The sequence below is a fragment of the Monodon monoceros genome, unplaced genomic scaffold, assembly GCF_005190385.1.
Source record: "Monodon monoceros isolate NGI ecotype Baffin Bay Population unplaced genomic scaffold, NGI_Narwhal_1 Super_Scaffold_18, whole genome shotgun sequence".
In the NCBI taxonomy this organism is placed as follows: Eukaryota; Metazoa; Chordata; class Mammalia; order Artiodactyla; family Monodontidae; genus Monodon; species Monodon monoceros.
In genome coordinates, this window is record NW_021703774.1 from 99,479,186 (window position 1) to 99,497,618 (window position 18,433).

An 18,433-nucleotide genomic window follows, 5' to 3' on the forward strand; every position below is an offset into this window, starting at 1 on the left:
TATAAGGTTATTACAATATAGCAATAAGATATAACTATTACAAACACTTATACACCAAAGACAGACTTTCAAAATATATGAAGCAAAAACAGACAGTATTGAAGTGAAAAATAGACAGTTCTACAACAGTACTTGAAGACTTCAATAGTCTATTCTCAATAATATGTAGAACAACCAGAGAGAATATAAGTAAGAAAAGAGAGGACTCAACACAATAAACAAATCATATTTAATAGACATACACAGCTCACTCAACCCCAAAACAATATACATTCTTCTCAAGTGCACATTGGATATTTTCCAGGATAGACAATATGTTAGGCTACAAATTTAAGTCTCAATAAATTTTACAAGACAGATATCATATAAAGTACATTCTCCAACCACAATGAGATGAAGTAAGAAATCAACAACAAAAGGAAAACTGGAAAATTCACAAAATTGTGATATTTATTAAACAATACATTTAAAAATAACCAATGAATCAAAGAAGAATTCACAAGGGAAATTAGAAACTACTTAGAAATGAATGAAAACAAAAACACAACTTACGAAAACTTACAGGACTCAGCAAAAACAATGTTTAGCGGGTAATTTATAGCTATAAATGCTTACATTAAAAAACAAGGAAGATCTCAAGTCAATAACCTAACTTTAAAACATAAGGAAAAAGAAGAACAGAATAAACCCAAAGCTAGCAGAAGGAATAATAAAGATTACAGTAAAGATCAACAAAATAGAGAACAGAAAAACAATGAAGAATATCAATGAAATGAAAAATTGGTTCTTCAAAAAAATAAACAAAATTGACAAATCTTTAGCTAGGTGGTCAAAAAAAGAGGACTCAGTATTACCAATATCAGAAATGTAAGTAGGAATATTACTATCAATTCTACAGAAATAAAAAAAGATCATAAGAAAGTACAATGAATAATTATATACCAACAAGTTGGATAATCTAGATGAAATGGACAAATTCCTAGAAACACAAAACCTACAAAGACTCTATCATGAAGAAATAGATAATCTAAACAGACCTATAAATAGTAAGGAGATTGAATGGGAAATCAAAAATCTCCCAACTAAGAAAAGCCTTGAACCTGCTTGCTTTATTGATGAATTCTACCAAACACATAAAAAAGAACTAATACCAATCCTCCTCAAATGTTTCCAAAAAATTAAGGAGAGAATACTGCCTAATACTGTAAGACCAGCATTAACCTGATACGAAACCCAGACACTACAAGAAAAGAAAACTACAGACAAATATCTGTTATGAGCACTGATGCAAAAATCCTCAACACAATACTAACAATCCAAATTCAGCAGCATAGTAAAAGGATTAAACACAGTGACCAAGGGGAATTTATTCCTGGAATGCAATGAAAATTGATCAATGTTATGTGCAATATCAACAGAATGAAAGAAAAAATAACACATGAGCATCTCAATTGATGCAGAAAAAACATCTGACATAATTCAACACCCTATCATGATAAACACTCTCAACAAATTAGGAACAGAAGGAAACTACCTTCACATAATAAAAGCCTTATATGAAAAACCTACAGCTAACATACTTAATGGTGAAAGATTGAAAGCTTTTCCTCTATCCTCAGAACAAGAAAAGGATGCCCCTCTCACCACTTTTATTCAACATAATACTGGAAGTTCAAGCCAGAGCAATTAGGCAAGAAAAAGAAATAAAAGACATCCAAGTTGGAAAGGAAGAAGTAAAATTATCTATTGGTAGATGATACGATCTAATACACAGAACACCCTAAAGATTTCACATAATAAAACTATTAGAACTGATAAATGAAATCAGAAAAGTAGAGGATGAAATTCAACACACAAAAGTCAGTTGCATTCCTATATGTGAACAATGAACAGTCTGAAAAGAAAATTACAAAAACAATTTCATTTACAATAGTATCAAAAAGAATAAAATACTTAGGAATTAACCAAGGAGGTGAAAGACTTGTACAATTAAAATTACAAAACACTGATGAAAAGAATTGAAGAAAATGTAAATAAATAAAAACATATTACATGTTCATGGATTAGAAGACTTAATATTGTTAAAGTGTCAATATTACCCAATGCAATACAATCCCTAGCAAAATCCCAATGACATTTTTTGCTGAAACAGAAAAACCCATCCTAAAATTCATATGAAATCTCAAGGGACCCTGAACAGCCAAAACAATCTTGAAAATGAACAAAACTGGAGGACCCTCACTTCCTGATTTCAAATCTATTACAAAGCTACAGTAATAAAAACTGTGATTTTGCATATGACATATAGACCAATGGAATAGAATTAAGAGCCCAGAAATAAATCCTCATATATATGGTCAAATGATTTTGACAAGGGTGCCAAGATCATTCAGTGGGGGGAAAGGACAGTCCTTTTAACAAATGGTGCTGAGAAAACTGGATATCCACATGCAAAAGAATGAAGTTGGACCCACAGCTAGCACCATATATAAAAATTAACTCAAAATGGACCAAAGACCTAAATTAAGACCTAAAAAAATAAAACTCTTAGAAGGAAACATAGAACAAAAGCTTCACAACATAGAACCAAAGCTTCACAACATTGGATTTGGTAATAATTTCTTAAATATGACACCAAAGGTATAGGCAACAAAAGAAAAAATAGACAAACTGGACTTCATGAAAATTATAATATTCTGTGCATCCAAAGACACTCTCAACAGAGTAAAAAGGAAACCCACAGAATGGGAGAGAATATTTGCAAATCACACACCTTGATAAGGGATCAATATCCAGAATATATGGAAAAGTCCTAAAACTCAACAACTACATAAAAACAACCCTATTAAAAAATGGGTAAAGGAAATAAATAGACATTTCTCCAAAGAAGCTGTATGACTAGACAACAAGCACATGAAAAGATTATCAGCATCACTGATCATTAGGGAAATGCAAATCAAAACTACAATGAGATACCACCTCACACTCATTAGGATGGCTACTGTTAAAAACCAGAAAACAAGTGTTTACAAGGATGTGGATAAATTGGAACACTTGAGCGCTGTTGGTGGGAATGTAATATGGTATAGCTGCTGTAGAAATCAGTATGGTTGGTCCTCAAAAAATTAAAAACAGAATTACCATATTATCAGCAATTCCACTTGTGCATGTATACTCAAAATAACTTAAAGCAGGGTCTCAAAGAGATATTTGTACACCCGCATGATCATAGCAGCATCATTCACAACAGCTAAAATGTGGAAACAAACCAAGTGGCCATCAACAGATGAATGGATAAGCAAAATGTGCTATGTACATACAATGGAATATTATTCAGCCTTACAAAGGAAGGAAATTCTGCAATATGCTGCAACATGGATGAACCTTGAGGACATTATGCTAAGTGAAACAAACCAGTCATAAAAAGACAAATACTATATGATTTCACTTACATGAGGTACTTAGAGAAGGCAAAATCACAGACACAGAAAGTAGAATACTGATTGCCAAGAGTTGGGGGGAGAGGAGAATAGGGAGTTATTGTGTACTCTAATGAGTACAGAGATTCAGTTCTACAAGATGAGAAGAATTATGAGGATAAATGGTGGTGATGGTTGCACAACAATGTTAATGTATTTAATACCACTGTACACTTAAAAATAGTTAAGATAACATAAATTATAACACCAATAACACTAATACTGATAATACGAACCACAATAAAAAGTTTGAAAAATATTAAATAACTTTAGAATTTTTTCTTAAAACATGAATATATTAAAATTAATTTTATGAATAAACAAGACTAAATGATGTTATAACCATAGATTTTCATAGAAGCTGACCCAACAATTATCAAGTAGGCCCTTGGACAGACCTATCATGCCAATTCTCTGCAGCAGTTCAGTATTTGAGATATCAAATATAATATCTTCCTAGAATTTCTGCCATTTTCAAATTAAACTTTGAAGGATTTATCAGGGATAAACTCATCTGAAAAATATTTTTTATCTTCTGAGTCAGTAGTTCCATTTTTGAGACTCTATTATAAAATAATATTCTAAAATAAGAAAAAAATAGTTTACAATAAAGTTTACTGAAAATTAATTATAATCCTAAAAAACAGAAAAGTCAAATAGCAATAATTCTGTAAAACGAAGCTATTAAAAATTGTTTACGTGTGTTTGTGTATATGTGTACTATAAACATGTAAGTATGCAAAGATGCAGAGAAACTGGTCTAAAAGACATAAACTAAGATTGTAACAATGATTCTAGGGTGGGAGACTTTCTAAAACTTCATTTACATTCATTTTTTGGGTGTATGATTCTGAGGTTTTTTAATACATGCATAGATTCATAAAACTCCCATCACAATAAGGATACAGAATGATTCCTTCACTCTCAAGACCCCTCATGTTAATCCTTTACAGCAGCAGTCCCCAACCTTTTTGGCACCAGGGACTGGTTTCGTGGAAGACACTTTTTCCACGGACGGGGGTGGGGGGGATGGTTTCGGGATGATTCAAGCACATTACATTTATTGTGCACTTTATTTCTATTATTATTACATTGTAATATATAATGCAATAATTATACAACTCACCATAATGCTGACAGGAGGTGCAGCTCAGGTGGTAATGCAAGCAATGGGGAGTGGCTGTAAATACAGATGAAGCTTTGCTCGCTCACCTGCCGCCCACCTCCTGCTGTGCGGGCCGGTTTCTAACAGGTACCGTTCCGTGGCCCGGGGGTTGGGGACACTTGCTTTATAGTCAACTCTCCACCCTTCCCAACACCTGGCAACCAATAAAATGATCTTCATCCTATAGCTTTTGACTTTATTGAGAATGTCAAAGAAATAGAATTGTATACAACATTTTGCAATTGGCTTCTTTCCATTAGCATAAAGCCTTGTAGATTCACCCATGTTTTCGCCTGAATCAATAGATTATTCCTTGTTATTACTGAGTAGTATTCCATTGTATTGAGGTACCATAGTTTACCCATTTACTCATTGAAAGACACTGGGTAGTTTCCAGTTTTTGGCAATTATGAATAAACCTACTATAAACATTTGTAGTAGGTTTTAGTGTAAAGATAAGTTTTCATTTGTCTAGAATAAATATCTAAGACTGCTGGGTCATATGTTAAGTGTATAAGAAGATGTTAAGTTGTTTTAGTAGTTTTACTACTTTGCATTATCCCCAGCAATATATGAGAAAACCAGTTGTTTCACATCCTGGGTAGCATTTGCTATTGTCAGATCTTCCTTCCTCCCTTCCTTTCTACCTCTCTCTCTCAGTATTCTAACAAGAATGCAGTAGTATTTCACTGTACATTTAATTTGCATTTTCCTAATGATGAATCAAGTTCAACATATTTTCATATGCTTATTTGCCATTTGTATATCTTTTCTGATGAAGTATCTATTCAAGTCTTTGTCCATTAAAAAAACTGGATTACTTTCTTATTGATGAATTTTGAGAATTCTTTATATATGCTGGGTAAAAGTTCTTTGCTGGATATGTGATTTACAAATATTTTCTCCCAGTTTATAGCTTGTCTTTTCATTCTCTTAATAATGTCTTTCATAGAGCATACATTTTTAATTTTGATGAATTCCAATTTATCAATTTTTCCCTTATATTGTTTTGGTTTTATATCTAAGAACTCTTGCCTAACCTAAGGTCATGAAGATTTTCTCCCATGTTTTCTTCTGAGTTTTAATATCTTTTTATTTTATATTTAAATATATGATTCACTTTGAATTAATTTTTATATAGGTATATACTGCAGCTCCATCTTTTTGCATATGGATGTCCAATTGTTCCAGCATTACTCATTCAAAAACTATTCTTTCTCCATTCTGAATTGGTTTTGTACCTTTGTTAAAAATCAGTTGACGATATTTGCCAGGTCTATTTCTAGACCCTATATTTTGTTCCTTTCATCTATGTGTCTATTATTTTGTTGATACCTCACTGTCTTGATTACTATAGGTTTATAGTAAGTCTTAAGATATGGTAGCATAAATCCACTAACTTTGTTCTCTTTCAAACTTGTTTTGCCTATTCTAGTTTCTTTGCCTTTCCATTACAAAATTCAAAATCAGCTATCTATGCGCACAAAAAAATTTTTACTGGGATTTTGATTGGAAATGTACTAAATCGAGAGATCTGTTTAAGGTGAACTGACATCCTAAATATATTGAGACTTACAATCCACAGAAATGGTATTTCTTTCCATTTATTTAGGTCTTTCTTTAACATTTTGTAGTTTTCGGCATACAAATATTCCACATATTTTGTTTTATTTACATCTATGTCTTATCTCTTTGGAGCTTTGTAAATAGCAGTATTTTTAAAATTTTAGCTTCTAATTGTTCATTGCTAGTACAGTTGACCCTTGAACAATGTGAGGATTGGTGGCAACAACCCCTCCTTGAAGTCAAAAATCTGTGAATAACTTTGCAGTCTGCCCTTCATATCTGCAGTTCTGTATCCACCAATTCAACCAACCGCAGGCTGTGTAGTATTACACAAACTAAAAAAAATGCGAGGATAAATGGACCCACACAGTTCAAACCAGTGTTGTTCAAGAGTCAACTATATATAGAAATACAACTGATGTGGATGTTAACCTTGCATCCTGTGACCTTGCTCGCTCATTAATTTTAAGGTATTTTTGTAGATTCTTTGGGATTTCCTACATAGACAGGAAACAGGGATAGCTTTGTTTCCTCCTGATTGAAATGGGCTTTTTATATGATATTAAATAGGAGTGATGACAGCAGATATTCTTGCTCTGTTCCCAATCTTACAGGAGAGAATTAAGTGTTTCACCATTAAGATATATTATCCATAGGATTTTTTGGGAAGATGCCCTTCATCAGGTTCATGAAGTTCCCTTCTATTTCTAGTTGGCTAAGAGTTTTCATCATGAGAAAATGTTGAATTTTATCAAAAGCTTTTTCTGCATCTATTGATATGATCATGTAGGTTTTTCTGGGTTTTGGTATGCTAATATGGTAGATTACAATGATTTTTTTTTTTTCTGAATGTTGAACCAGCCTTCCATTCTCAGGATAAACCTCTCCTTTCCTTTATTAACCTTTAATATCTGTGAGGTCTCTAGTGATACACCCTTACTCACTCTTGATACAGGTTATCTGTGTTTTCTCTCTCTCTTTTTTTTTTACTTCATCACACTGGCTAGAGGTTTATAAATTTTACTGATATTTTCAAAGAACTAGATTTAGATTTCACTGATTTTCTTTACTAATATTCTCTTTTCAAATTCCAATTTCTTTCAATTACGCTTTTTATTATCTCCATCTTTCTGTTTCTTATGGGTTAATTTTGCTCTTCTTTTCCTAGTTTCTTAAGGTGGAAGTTTAGATTACTGATTTTTTTAAGTTTTCTTCTAATGTATGCATTTAATGCTATAAAGCTCTATGAACTGCTCTAGCTGCATTCCACAAATTCAGATATATTGTGTTTTCATTTTCATTGTTTAAAATATTTTAAATTTCCCTTGAGACTTACTCATTGATCCATGGATTATTTAAAAGTGTGTTGTTTACACAACACTGTAAAGCAATTATACTCCAATAAAGATATTTTTTTAAAAAGTGTGTTGTTTCACTTCCAAATATTTGGGGAATTTCCAGATATCTTTCCGTTAATGTTTCTAGTTTAATTCCATTATGGTCAGAAAACATACTACAGTTGACCCTTGAACAACATGGGTTTGAACAGTGCAGGTGCAGTTATATGCAGATTTTTTTCAATAAATACATACAGTACTAAACGATACGTGGTTGGTTAAATCCACTGATGTGGAACTGCAGATATAGAGGGCCCACTATGGGACTTGAGCATCTGCAGATCTTCTACAGTGGGTCCTGGAACCAATCATCCATGGATACCAAGGGACAACTGTATACATGGTTTTAATTCTTTGAAATTTGATAAGGCTGATTTTATGGTATATCTGATTTTATGGTATATCTTGGTGAATATTTCAGGTGTACTGAAGAAGAATGTATATTCTGTTGTTGGTCCAGTGGTTAAGACTCTGCAATTCCACTGCAGTGGGCATAGGTTCCATCCTTGGTTGGGGAACTAAGATCCTACATGCCAAGTAGCACGGCCAAAATTTTTTTAAAAAGAGAAAAAAAGAAGTTCGTTGACAGTGCTGTTCAGGTGAGTTCTATATCCTTGCTGAATTTTTAATCTACTTATTCTATCAATTACAGAAAAGAGTAGTGCTGACATCTCCAACTATAATTTTGTATTAATTTCTTTCTCCTTTCAGACCTCTTCACTTTTGCTTCACGTATTTTGAAATTACTTTGTTAGGTACATATCACATTTAGAACTGTTATGTTTTCTTGGTGAATTGAGCCTTTTATCACTACACAATTTTCTATTTTATCCCCGGTAATTTTCTTTGTTCTAAAGTCTACTTTGTTTGATACTTATATTGCCACTCCAGCTTTCTTTTGATTATTGTTTGCCTGGTACATCTTTTTCCATGCTTTTATACTTGACCTATCTACATCTTTATATTTAACATGGACTTCTTAAAGACAGTATATCTGCGTCTTGTTTTTTTAAATTCAATCTCACAATTTCAATTTTTATTTGGTGTGTTTAGAACAGTTACATCTAAATTAGTATCTGAGATGCCTGAATTTAAGCACACACCCCTTTATTAGTTTTCTCTTTGTCTCCTCTATTTTTCATTTCTGTTTCCCCTTTCCAGCCTTCTTTTAAATATACGAATATTTTCAGAATTCTATAATATTTTATTTGTTAGCATATTACTGTATCTGTATAGTTTTTTTAGTGGTTGTTCTAGGGATTACAATATACATACAGTAGTCCCCCCTTATCTGTAGTTTCGCTTTCCACAGTTTCAGTTACCCACACTCAACTGTAATATGAAAATATTAAATTCCACAAATAAACAATTAATAAGTTTTAAATATCATGCCATTCTGAGTAGCATGATTAAACCCTGAGGAAAACTCTTTCCTGCCCAGGATGTGAATCATCCCTTTGCCCAGCATATCCACACTGTATATGCTACCTGCCATTAGTCACTTAGCAGCCATCTCAGTTATCAGACTGACTGTCATGGTACAGCAGTGCTTGCGTACAAGTAACTCTTAATTTACTAAATAATGGCCCCAGAGTACAAGAGTAGTGATGCTGGCCATTTGGATATTCTCTTACTGTGCCTAACTTATAAATTAAACTTCATCATAGGTATGTATGTATGTATAGAAAAAAACATAGTATTTATTGGGTTTGGTACTATCCACAGTTTCAGTAATCCAGTTGGGATCTTAGAACATATAATCTGTGGATAAAGGGGACCAACTGTTTTTAAATTTTCATAGTTTACTCAGAATTAGATTTTTCCACCTGAAGTGAAATGTACAAACTTTACAAGATTATACCATTCTTATTTTACATTGTAATCATCCAAGGTATTACATCAACATACAATGAAAACCTCACTAGACAATTCTATTCTTTCTTTCAACGGTCATAAATATTACAAAAATCTTAAAAGAATAAATATAGTCCATGGTATGTAACCAAATATTTACTGTTTTTGTTGCTCTTCATCCCTGAGGCTTAAATTTCCCTCTTATTTCTCTTTTGCCTGAAGAACTTTATCATTTATTTTAGAACAAGTCTGCTCATGACAAGTTCTCTAAATTGCCCTTAATCTAAGAATGTCTTTATATATCCTAAAGAATATTATTGCTGGACATAAAATTCTAGGTTGACAATTTTTCTCTTTCAGCACTTAAAAAAAAAAACAGTTCTTCGGTCTTCTAACCTTCACAGTTTTTGATTTTCTGATGAGAAATCTGCAGTAAATTTTAATCTTTGTTCCTCTATATACAATGTGTTATTTATCTCTGGCTGCTTTCAAGATTTTATCCTCTTTAAGCTTGTTGAATTTGTAAATTTATTTCCTTCACAAATTTGCAAAGTTATCAGTCATAATTCCTTCAAATATTTTTTGTACCAGTCTCATTCTCCTCTTCTCTGGTACTCTGATGACATAAATGCTAGACCTTCTGATATTGTTCAACAGGTCTCTGAGGCTCTGTTCACTTTTTTTCCAAATCTTTTTTTCTCTCTATTACTCAGACTGAATAATTTCTATTGCTCTATATTTGAAGTTTATATTTGTGTGTTAGCTACATTCTGCTATTAAACCCATCCAAACTATCTATTTTTTATTTGGTCTTGTGCTTCTGGTCTCACAGTTTCTCCTTCACTTTTGTTTTTTTTTTTTTTTTACTCTTCACTTTTAACTCAAGATCAAGAGAGCGTCTCCTCTTAACCAATCTTCAAGCAAATAATATCTCTAGTGGAAAAGAGTCTACAGAATCACTCTTAGCTTGATAATGTCAAAAAGTAATGATCAAAACTGAAATGGCAAGAGTACTAAAGGAGAGAGCATTGTAAAATGATCCAGAAGTAATGTGATTCTAATTATAGTATTTGCCACTAACTTTTCTATGTCTTTGTTTCCTCATCTATTAAAATAAAGAAAGCTGAGCTAGTAATGTTTAAGGTTCTTTTCAGCATTCATATTCTAAATATATATTACGTTTACTTATAAAAACATAATTAATATCTTACTCTTTCAATCTGCTTTTCCATTTCTTTATGCTGGTCAAGGTGAATTTTCTTTGCCTTTTCAAAAGCTAAACAAATTTTCTCATGCTCTGTATTGATATTGGTTTCTAGACTTCTAACCTTTTCATTCTTTTCCTAGAAATACAAAAACACTTTAAAAGAACATAATTAAGAAAGAGTTTTACATAAAAGTACATTAGTAAAGCATAAAATTTATCATACTCTAGGCTTCAAAGAATCATAGTAGTTAATATGTCAACTTCAAAAATATTTAAATATTTATAAAAAAGAGAAAGTGTTTTTTTAAAAATTGTATCAAAATGATAAGATTGTTTAAAAATGCTACAAAGCATATCAAAGAACTACTACCATTTCCTTCAATTCTACTAAAATAAAAATGAGGAACTTTAGATAACAACTTGCCATATTAACTTAAAAATATATAACTTAAAAATATAGAAATAAAAATTGAATAATCTGAAGTTTGGTAGAATTTATATTTTCCTATATGGTACATTTTAGAATAATGATACTAAAACAAACATGCTGTTACAAATTAAGTTCCTTAAAGCCACAGTAAATCTGTATCAAAAAAAGGTAATTTTTACCATAAGTTCCTGTTCTAGTTCCGCATTTTTTGCAGCAATAGAGGAATAAGCAACAATTTTTTCTTCTAGCTGTTTCTCTAGAGTTAAAAGTTGAGAACATTTCTTTGTCATCTGAAAACACATTGAAATAAATAAAAAATTATTTTTTAAAAATAAGTGACAATTCAGAAGAAAAACAGTGAAGGGAAGACCAGAAATATGACATAGCTTATTCCATCTGTGTAATACGTAAGTATTTATTTCAGATCCCTATGTTCAAATAGGATTGCCCCTGAACCCATTTCATAAAAGTAGCTATTAAAGACTGAAATTAGTACAATAAAATGTTAACAGTAGTAATTTCTTGTGGTAGAACTATCAATGTTTTATTTTCTTCTTTGTCCCTTTTTGTATTTTCAACGAGACTGTGCTAATATTTTAATTTTAAAAAAGTTATTCATCTCAGTACTTGGCAATTTTCTAAGTAAGCTGATGGCTATAGTTATAGACTGACTAAATCTCCTTTCCATTACTTATTTAAGTTCCTATCCCACAGGTCTTTTCCCTAGTCTTGGCTACAGACTTTAAGATGAAAAATCAGACATTTAAAAAGTACCCTCAGATAGCTGCAGCCTCTGGTTTGAAGGGTGAGTAGAGCATATACACACGTGGACCTGGTCCACAATTACCTAATTCTGTTCTGTCCTCAGTGGAAATGACGATCAGATATTCATAAAACATACTTTATCCCCTTTTCAGAATGTAATCCATAAGATATGTGCATCAGATTCACATGTAATTGTTTAAAAATGCAGATTCCTTTGCATTACTCCATACGTACTGAATCAGAATCACTGGAATAGGACCCAAAACGTGCATGTTCAACAGGCTTTCCAGGTGGTTCTACTGTTTGCTAAAGTTTGAAATCCTCTATTACTACCCCTTTTTTTCCAATTACATAATCCAAATTTTTTACTTGTAAATATGTATTAGCCATATTAACTTATACTTGGAAGAAATAATAGAATGCAGTACAGTTTGTTTCACCAAATTTAGCCACTACAGTATTTTCCTACTTTTAACATATACTAAAACACAGAAGTTTCCAAATATAATTTTAAAAGAAGTTATAACTCATGAGGTACCATTAATTTTTTTTTAGTATATAAATCTGGACTTTAACATACAAGTTTTACAAAAACCCTACAACACTATTTTCTTCTCTCAAAATCCAGTACATATAAATAGCTAATTCAAGCTTACTTCACTTTCAAGTTTGCTAGAGTTTGAAGCTTTCTCTAGCAGCTCCTCTTGAATCAGCTGAAACTGACTAGTTCTGTGGGCCATGTTAACCTTCAAGTCAGAATTCTCAGCTTCTATCTGCATCAACTTATCACGTAATTCTTCTATTCCAGAAGCAAGTCTTTGCCTTTCTCTTTCATATTGCTTGTTCACAGTATGTTGATTTTGATCTTTTATACTTTCTGTTAATAAACATAAAAGGAAAATTGTTCTGTATAAAACTTAAAGAATAAAAACCCATTTCAATATTGAAAGATTTAATCATAAGTTTAGTTTCTGATCTAAAGAATACTAAAGCGGATGGAGAATAAAACATACATTAAGGAAAATATAATGAAGGAACATGGTAAGCAAGGTACTTCCTATTATTAAATACATAACAAAGTAGGAATAAGGTCTTCTGACTCACTCACTTTTCTTTTTTTCCACAAAGAGCCCATCTCCATCTTTAAAAATCCCATTGTTTGGATATAAATAATTGTTTGAAAAAAAAACCCAAAACACACAAACATTGTCCTGTCTCCTTAAACCAAAGTTTATCATAAATTTATTTGGATAACTTGAGATCATTAATAATATTTGCTACTGTATATAGATGTAGGTTCAAAAGCCAAAAACAGAGAATCCTTCTTATTCCAAACGAGCTGATGAGAACTCAGTAATGCTTTTTAAAAACATTGAAGGTTATCAGAGGTAGTTGTTTGAATATACCTTTTCTTCATTATAAATGTACACACCTATGCCCACTCAAAAGTAAACAAGCTTTCAGGAGTGCTTTAAAGTAGATGCATAGGGACTTCCCTGGTGGCGCAGTGGATAAGAATCCAACTGCTAATGCATGGAACAGAGGTTCAATCCCTGGTCCAGGAAGATCCCATATGCCGTGGAGCAACTAAGCCCATGCACCACAACTACTGAGCCTGTGCTCTAGAGCCCACGAGCCACAACTACTGTGCTCTAGAGCCCACGAGCCACAACTACTGAACCCACATGCTGCAACTACTGAAGCCCATGCTCTGCAACAAGAGAAGCCACTGCAATGAGAAGCCCACGCACCGCAATGAAGACTAGACCCCGCTCAACACAACTAAAGAAAGCTCGCGCACAGCAACGAAGATCCAACACAGCCATAAATAAATTAAAAAAATAAATAAAGTAGATGCATAATGTAGATGACTACCTGAGAATACACAGATGTGGAAACAAGTACAGATGTACTATGTCTTCAAGGACTGCATAAGTAGCCATTTCCCATCAATTCTCCATATCCTTAATAATTCAATTTCTAAGTAATCTATCATTGTCTCTGTTTTTCTGTGACATTAGAGAATATATGATATATACTATCACCACCTCTAATAACTAGAATTCCCTCTGCTGATCTCATCATTCTCTTCTGTATTCCCTCTAATTACTTAGATATCTAATTTTCTCTGCTGTCATTTCTGCTACTGGCAGCCCATTGTACTTGAAGATAGAGCATGATAAGTTAAAGATGCATATGTTAACCACTAGGGCAACCACTAAAAAAAAAGAGGTATAATTAATTACTCAATTGAGGACATTAAAAAAATGGAATACTATAATTCATTCAAAAGAAGGCAAGAAAGATGAACAAAGGGCAATAGAATAGAAAGCAAACAAATACCAAGATGGTAGATTTAAACCCCAAAAGATCGATAATTACATTAAATGTAAGTAACCTAAACATTCCAGTAAAAGAGTAAAAATCACTGGTTATTAAAGCAAGAACCAATTATATGCTTTCTATTAGAAATTCACTTATATATAAAGATACAGGTTTAAAAGGATGGAAAAAGTTTTACCAGGCAAACACTAATCAACAAAAAGCTGCAGTGATTAACTATCAGATTATGACAGTTGAAAGGAAAAAATAGCATTGTCTAGTGAGGTTTTCAATGTATGCTGGTATAATACACTGGACAATTACAATATAAAATATGGATGGTAAAGAGACCTATAACCTTGTAAAGTTTCTACATTTCACTTCAAGTGGAAAAAATCTTAATTCTGAGTAAACTATAAACTATCAGAAAGAAATTTACTCCATCAGTCTGGAAGGACGTCGTTGTTGAGCTATCAAGAAAAACTACCCTGGCTTCCAGTTCTTTGACAAAACCTCAGATGTGTGGCCTTCTGGCCAAGTGCCTGTGATTTCATATTGTTGGAGCGCTCACTGTCTCCCTAGGAGTTGCAACTTTCTGTAAGTTTGCTGTGGCTGAACCAAGAAAGAAGGCATATGCAGATTTCTATAGAAATTATGATTCCATAAAACATTTTGAAGAGATGTGAGGAAGGTTGGTATCTTTCAGAGTGCAAAGTGATTTGGGGATATAAAGAATTTCTTTGGGTTGAGTTCCATGGAAGTTTGTCACTTACCTGTGTTCCTGAACTATGAAACTATGAACTATGAATATCTGGGCTAAGGAATAGTTTCTCTTGATAAATAAACAATTAACCAATTAAAAAAAAAGAGAAATTTAGAGAACAACCCCATTTACAATTGAGTCAAAAAGAATAAAATACTTAGGAATAAATATAACCAAGTAGGTAAAAGATCGGTATACTGAAAACTACAAGATGTTGATGAAAGAAACTGAAGACACAAATAAATGGAAAGACATCTCATCCTCATGGATTAGAAGAATTAACATTGTAAAACTGTCCATACTACCCAAAGTGACCTACTGATTCAATTCAACCCCTATCAAAATTCCAATGGCATTTTTCACAGAAATTAACAAACAATCCTAAATATTTATATGGAACCACAAACGAGAAAGAAGAACAAAACTGGAGGCATTACACTTCCTGGTTTCAAACTATATTACAAAGTTATAGTAATCAGAAAAAGTATGGTACTGGCATAAAAACAGACACATAGATCAATGGAACAAAATAGAAAGACTATAAATAAATATATGTATATATGGTCAATTAATTTACAACAAAGGAGTGAAGAGTATTCCATGGGGAAAGGACAGTCCCTTCAATAAATGGTGTCGGGAAAACTGGACAGCAACATAGAAAAAAATGAAACTGGACCATTATCTTACACCATACACAAAAATTAACTTAAAATGGATTAAAGACATGAACATAACACCTAAAGCCATAAAACTACTAGGGAAAAAAAAAACAAAAACAGACTGTAAGCTATTAGACATCAGTCTCAGCAATGATTTTTTTTTTTTTTTGGATTTTACACCAAAAGCAAAAACAAATGTGTGGGACTACATCAAACTAAAAATCTCCTGTATAGCAAAAGAAACCATCAATAAAATGAAAAGTCAACCTATGGAATGGGAGAAAATATTTCTAAATCATGTATCTGATAAGAGGTTAATGTTCAAAATATATTTAAAAATTCATATAACTCAACAGCAAAAAAAAAAAAAAAAAGGGAAAAGGATCTGAATAGACATGTTTCCAGACAAGACACCAATGGCCAACAAGGTACATGAAAAGGTGCTTAACAACACTAATCATGGAAATCTAATCAAAACCACAATGAGATATCACCTCACACATGTTAGAAATGCTATTATCAAAAAGACAAGAAATAACAAGGGTTGACAAGAATGTGGAAAAAACGGAACCCTGGTGCCCAGCTAGCAGGAATGTAAACTGGTACAGCTACTGTGGAAAACAGTATGGGGGTTTCTCAAAAATTAAAAACAGAACTACCATATGACCCAGCAATTCCACTTCTGGGTATTTTTCTGAAGAAAACAAAATATTAATTAGAAAAGATATCTGCACTCCCATGTTCATTGCAGCATTATTTACAATAGCCAAAATATGGTAGCAACCTAAGTGCCCATCAATTGATAAATGGATAAAGAATATGAATATGTAAAATGTATTTATACAATAGAATATTAGTCAGCCATGAAACAGAACGAAATCCTGCCATTTGAAACAACACTGATTGATCTAGATGGTATTATGCTAAGTGAAATAAGCTAGACAAAGACAAATACTGTATGATTTCATTTATATATGGAATCTAAAAAACAAAACAAATGAAGAAACATAACAAAACAGAAACAGACTCATAGATACAGAGAACAAACTGGTGGTTGCAGTTGGGGAAGGGGAAGGAGGAGGAGATAAATAAAATAGGTGAGAGAGATTAAGAGGCACAAACTTTCAGTTACAAAATAAATGAGTCATGGGGATGAAAGGTACAGTATGGGGAATACAGTCAATAATATTGTAATAACATTGTATGGTGACAGATGGTAACTAGACTTATTGTGCTGATTTTGTAATGTCGAATCTTTATGTTGTGCACCTGGAACTAACAGTGTTGTAGGTCAATTATACTTTAATGATAAAGAAAGAAAGAAAAAGAAAGGAAGAAAGGGAAATATTCAAATTTTTAAAAGCAACAAAGAAACAAAACCTAAAGAGTCTTAAAAAGACTACCTAATAACCTAGATAATCATATATAAGGTATTCAAGTGATTTGCTATTAGTACAAAATACTGCAAGTTTTCTTCTACACGGTGGTTTCTTCATGTTAATTATTGGCTAAGAGCTAAGTATATTAAAAGTAAAAGTGGATCCATAATGTACAACACGATGATAATAAGTTACACTGTTGTATAGTATATTTGAAATTTAAGAGAGTAGATCTTAAAAATTTTCCTTTTTTTTGGTATGTAAATGAGATGACAATGTTAACCAAATTTACTGTGGAAATAACATATGTAAGTCAACTCATTACACTATACACAAACTTACATAATGCTGTATGTCAACTATATCTCAAAAGAAGTGCAAAAAAATATTTCACCCAATAATTACAGAATACAGAATTTTTTCAAGTGAATCTGGAATATTCACCAAGATAGACCATATGCTGGCCAATAAACTGAGTCTCAAAATATTTAAAAAATTGAAATCAGGTACATTCATGAATTCATTTGTTTAATGAAACCAACATAATGTCCACCACTAATAACACAGAGATATCTGGAAAATGACTAAATATTTGGAAATAAACACACACAAGAGATATTATATTTTGAACTGAATAAAATAAAAGCATAACATATAAAATTAATGGGATTCAGCTAAAGCATTGCCTAAAGGGAAGTTTGTACCTTTAAATACTTACATTTGAAAAGAAGAAAGATTTAAAGTCAATAATCTAAGCTTTCACTTTAAGAAAAATTTAAAAAGAAGAGAAAATTAAACCCAAAGTAACTGGGAAGGAGTATATGGATCCTGAGGGAAATGTTATACAGTAGTCCTCCCTTATCCTAGTTTTTGCATTCCATGGTTTCAGTTACCTGCTGTCAACTGAGGCTCGAAAATAATAAATGGAAAATTCCAGAAATAAACAATTCATAAGTTATAAACTGTGTGCCGTTCTGAGTAGTGTGATGAAGTCTCACACTGTCCCTTGCTGTCCAGCTCCGCCCTGCCTAGGATGTGAATAATAATCCCTTTGTCCATGTATCCCACCCGTTAGTCACTTAGTGGCCAACTAGGTTATCAAATCAACTGTTGCAGTACCGCAGTGCATGTGTTCAAGTAATCCTTATTTTACTTAATAATGGTCCCAAAGTGCAAGAGTAGTGATGCTAGCAATTCAAATATAAAAGAAGCCGTAACATGCTCCCTTTAAGTGAAAAGGTGAAAGTACTAAACTTAATAAGAAAAAAAGTTGTATGCTGAGGTTGCTAAGATCCACAGTAAGACTCTTCAATCCAGGAAATTGTAAAGAAAACAGAAATTTGTGCTAGTTTTGCTATCACACGTCAAACTGCAAAAGTTATAGCCACAATGTGTGAAGACAGAAAAGGTATTAAATTTGTACAATAAGATATTTTGAGGGAGAGAG

The 18,433-nt window shown here is 32.3% G+C and overlaps 1 protein-coding gene across 8 annotated transcripts in view; it reads right to left on the reverse strand.

Moving 5' to 3' along the window:
* The window catches only part of CCDC18 (coiled-coil domain containing 18), a 117,905-nt gene that overhangs the window by 70,531 nt on the left and 28,941 nt on the right, over window positions 1-18,433 (reverse strand). For all 8 annotated transcript variants that reach the window (XM_029228829.1, XM_029228830.1, XM_029228832.1 and 5 more), the window contains 3 exons: window positions 12,520-12,740; window positions 11,278-11,388; window positions 10,673-10,804 (listed from right to left, as the gene is read on the reverse strand). In XM_029228829.1, the coding sequence (XP_029084662.1) occupies window positions 10,673-10,804; window positions 11,278-11,388; window positions 12,520-12,740 (464 nt within the window). The remainder of the gene's footprint in view (window positions 1-10,672; window positions 10,805-11,277; window positions 11,389-12,519; window positions 12,741-18,433) is intronic.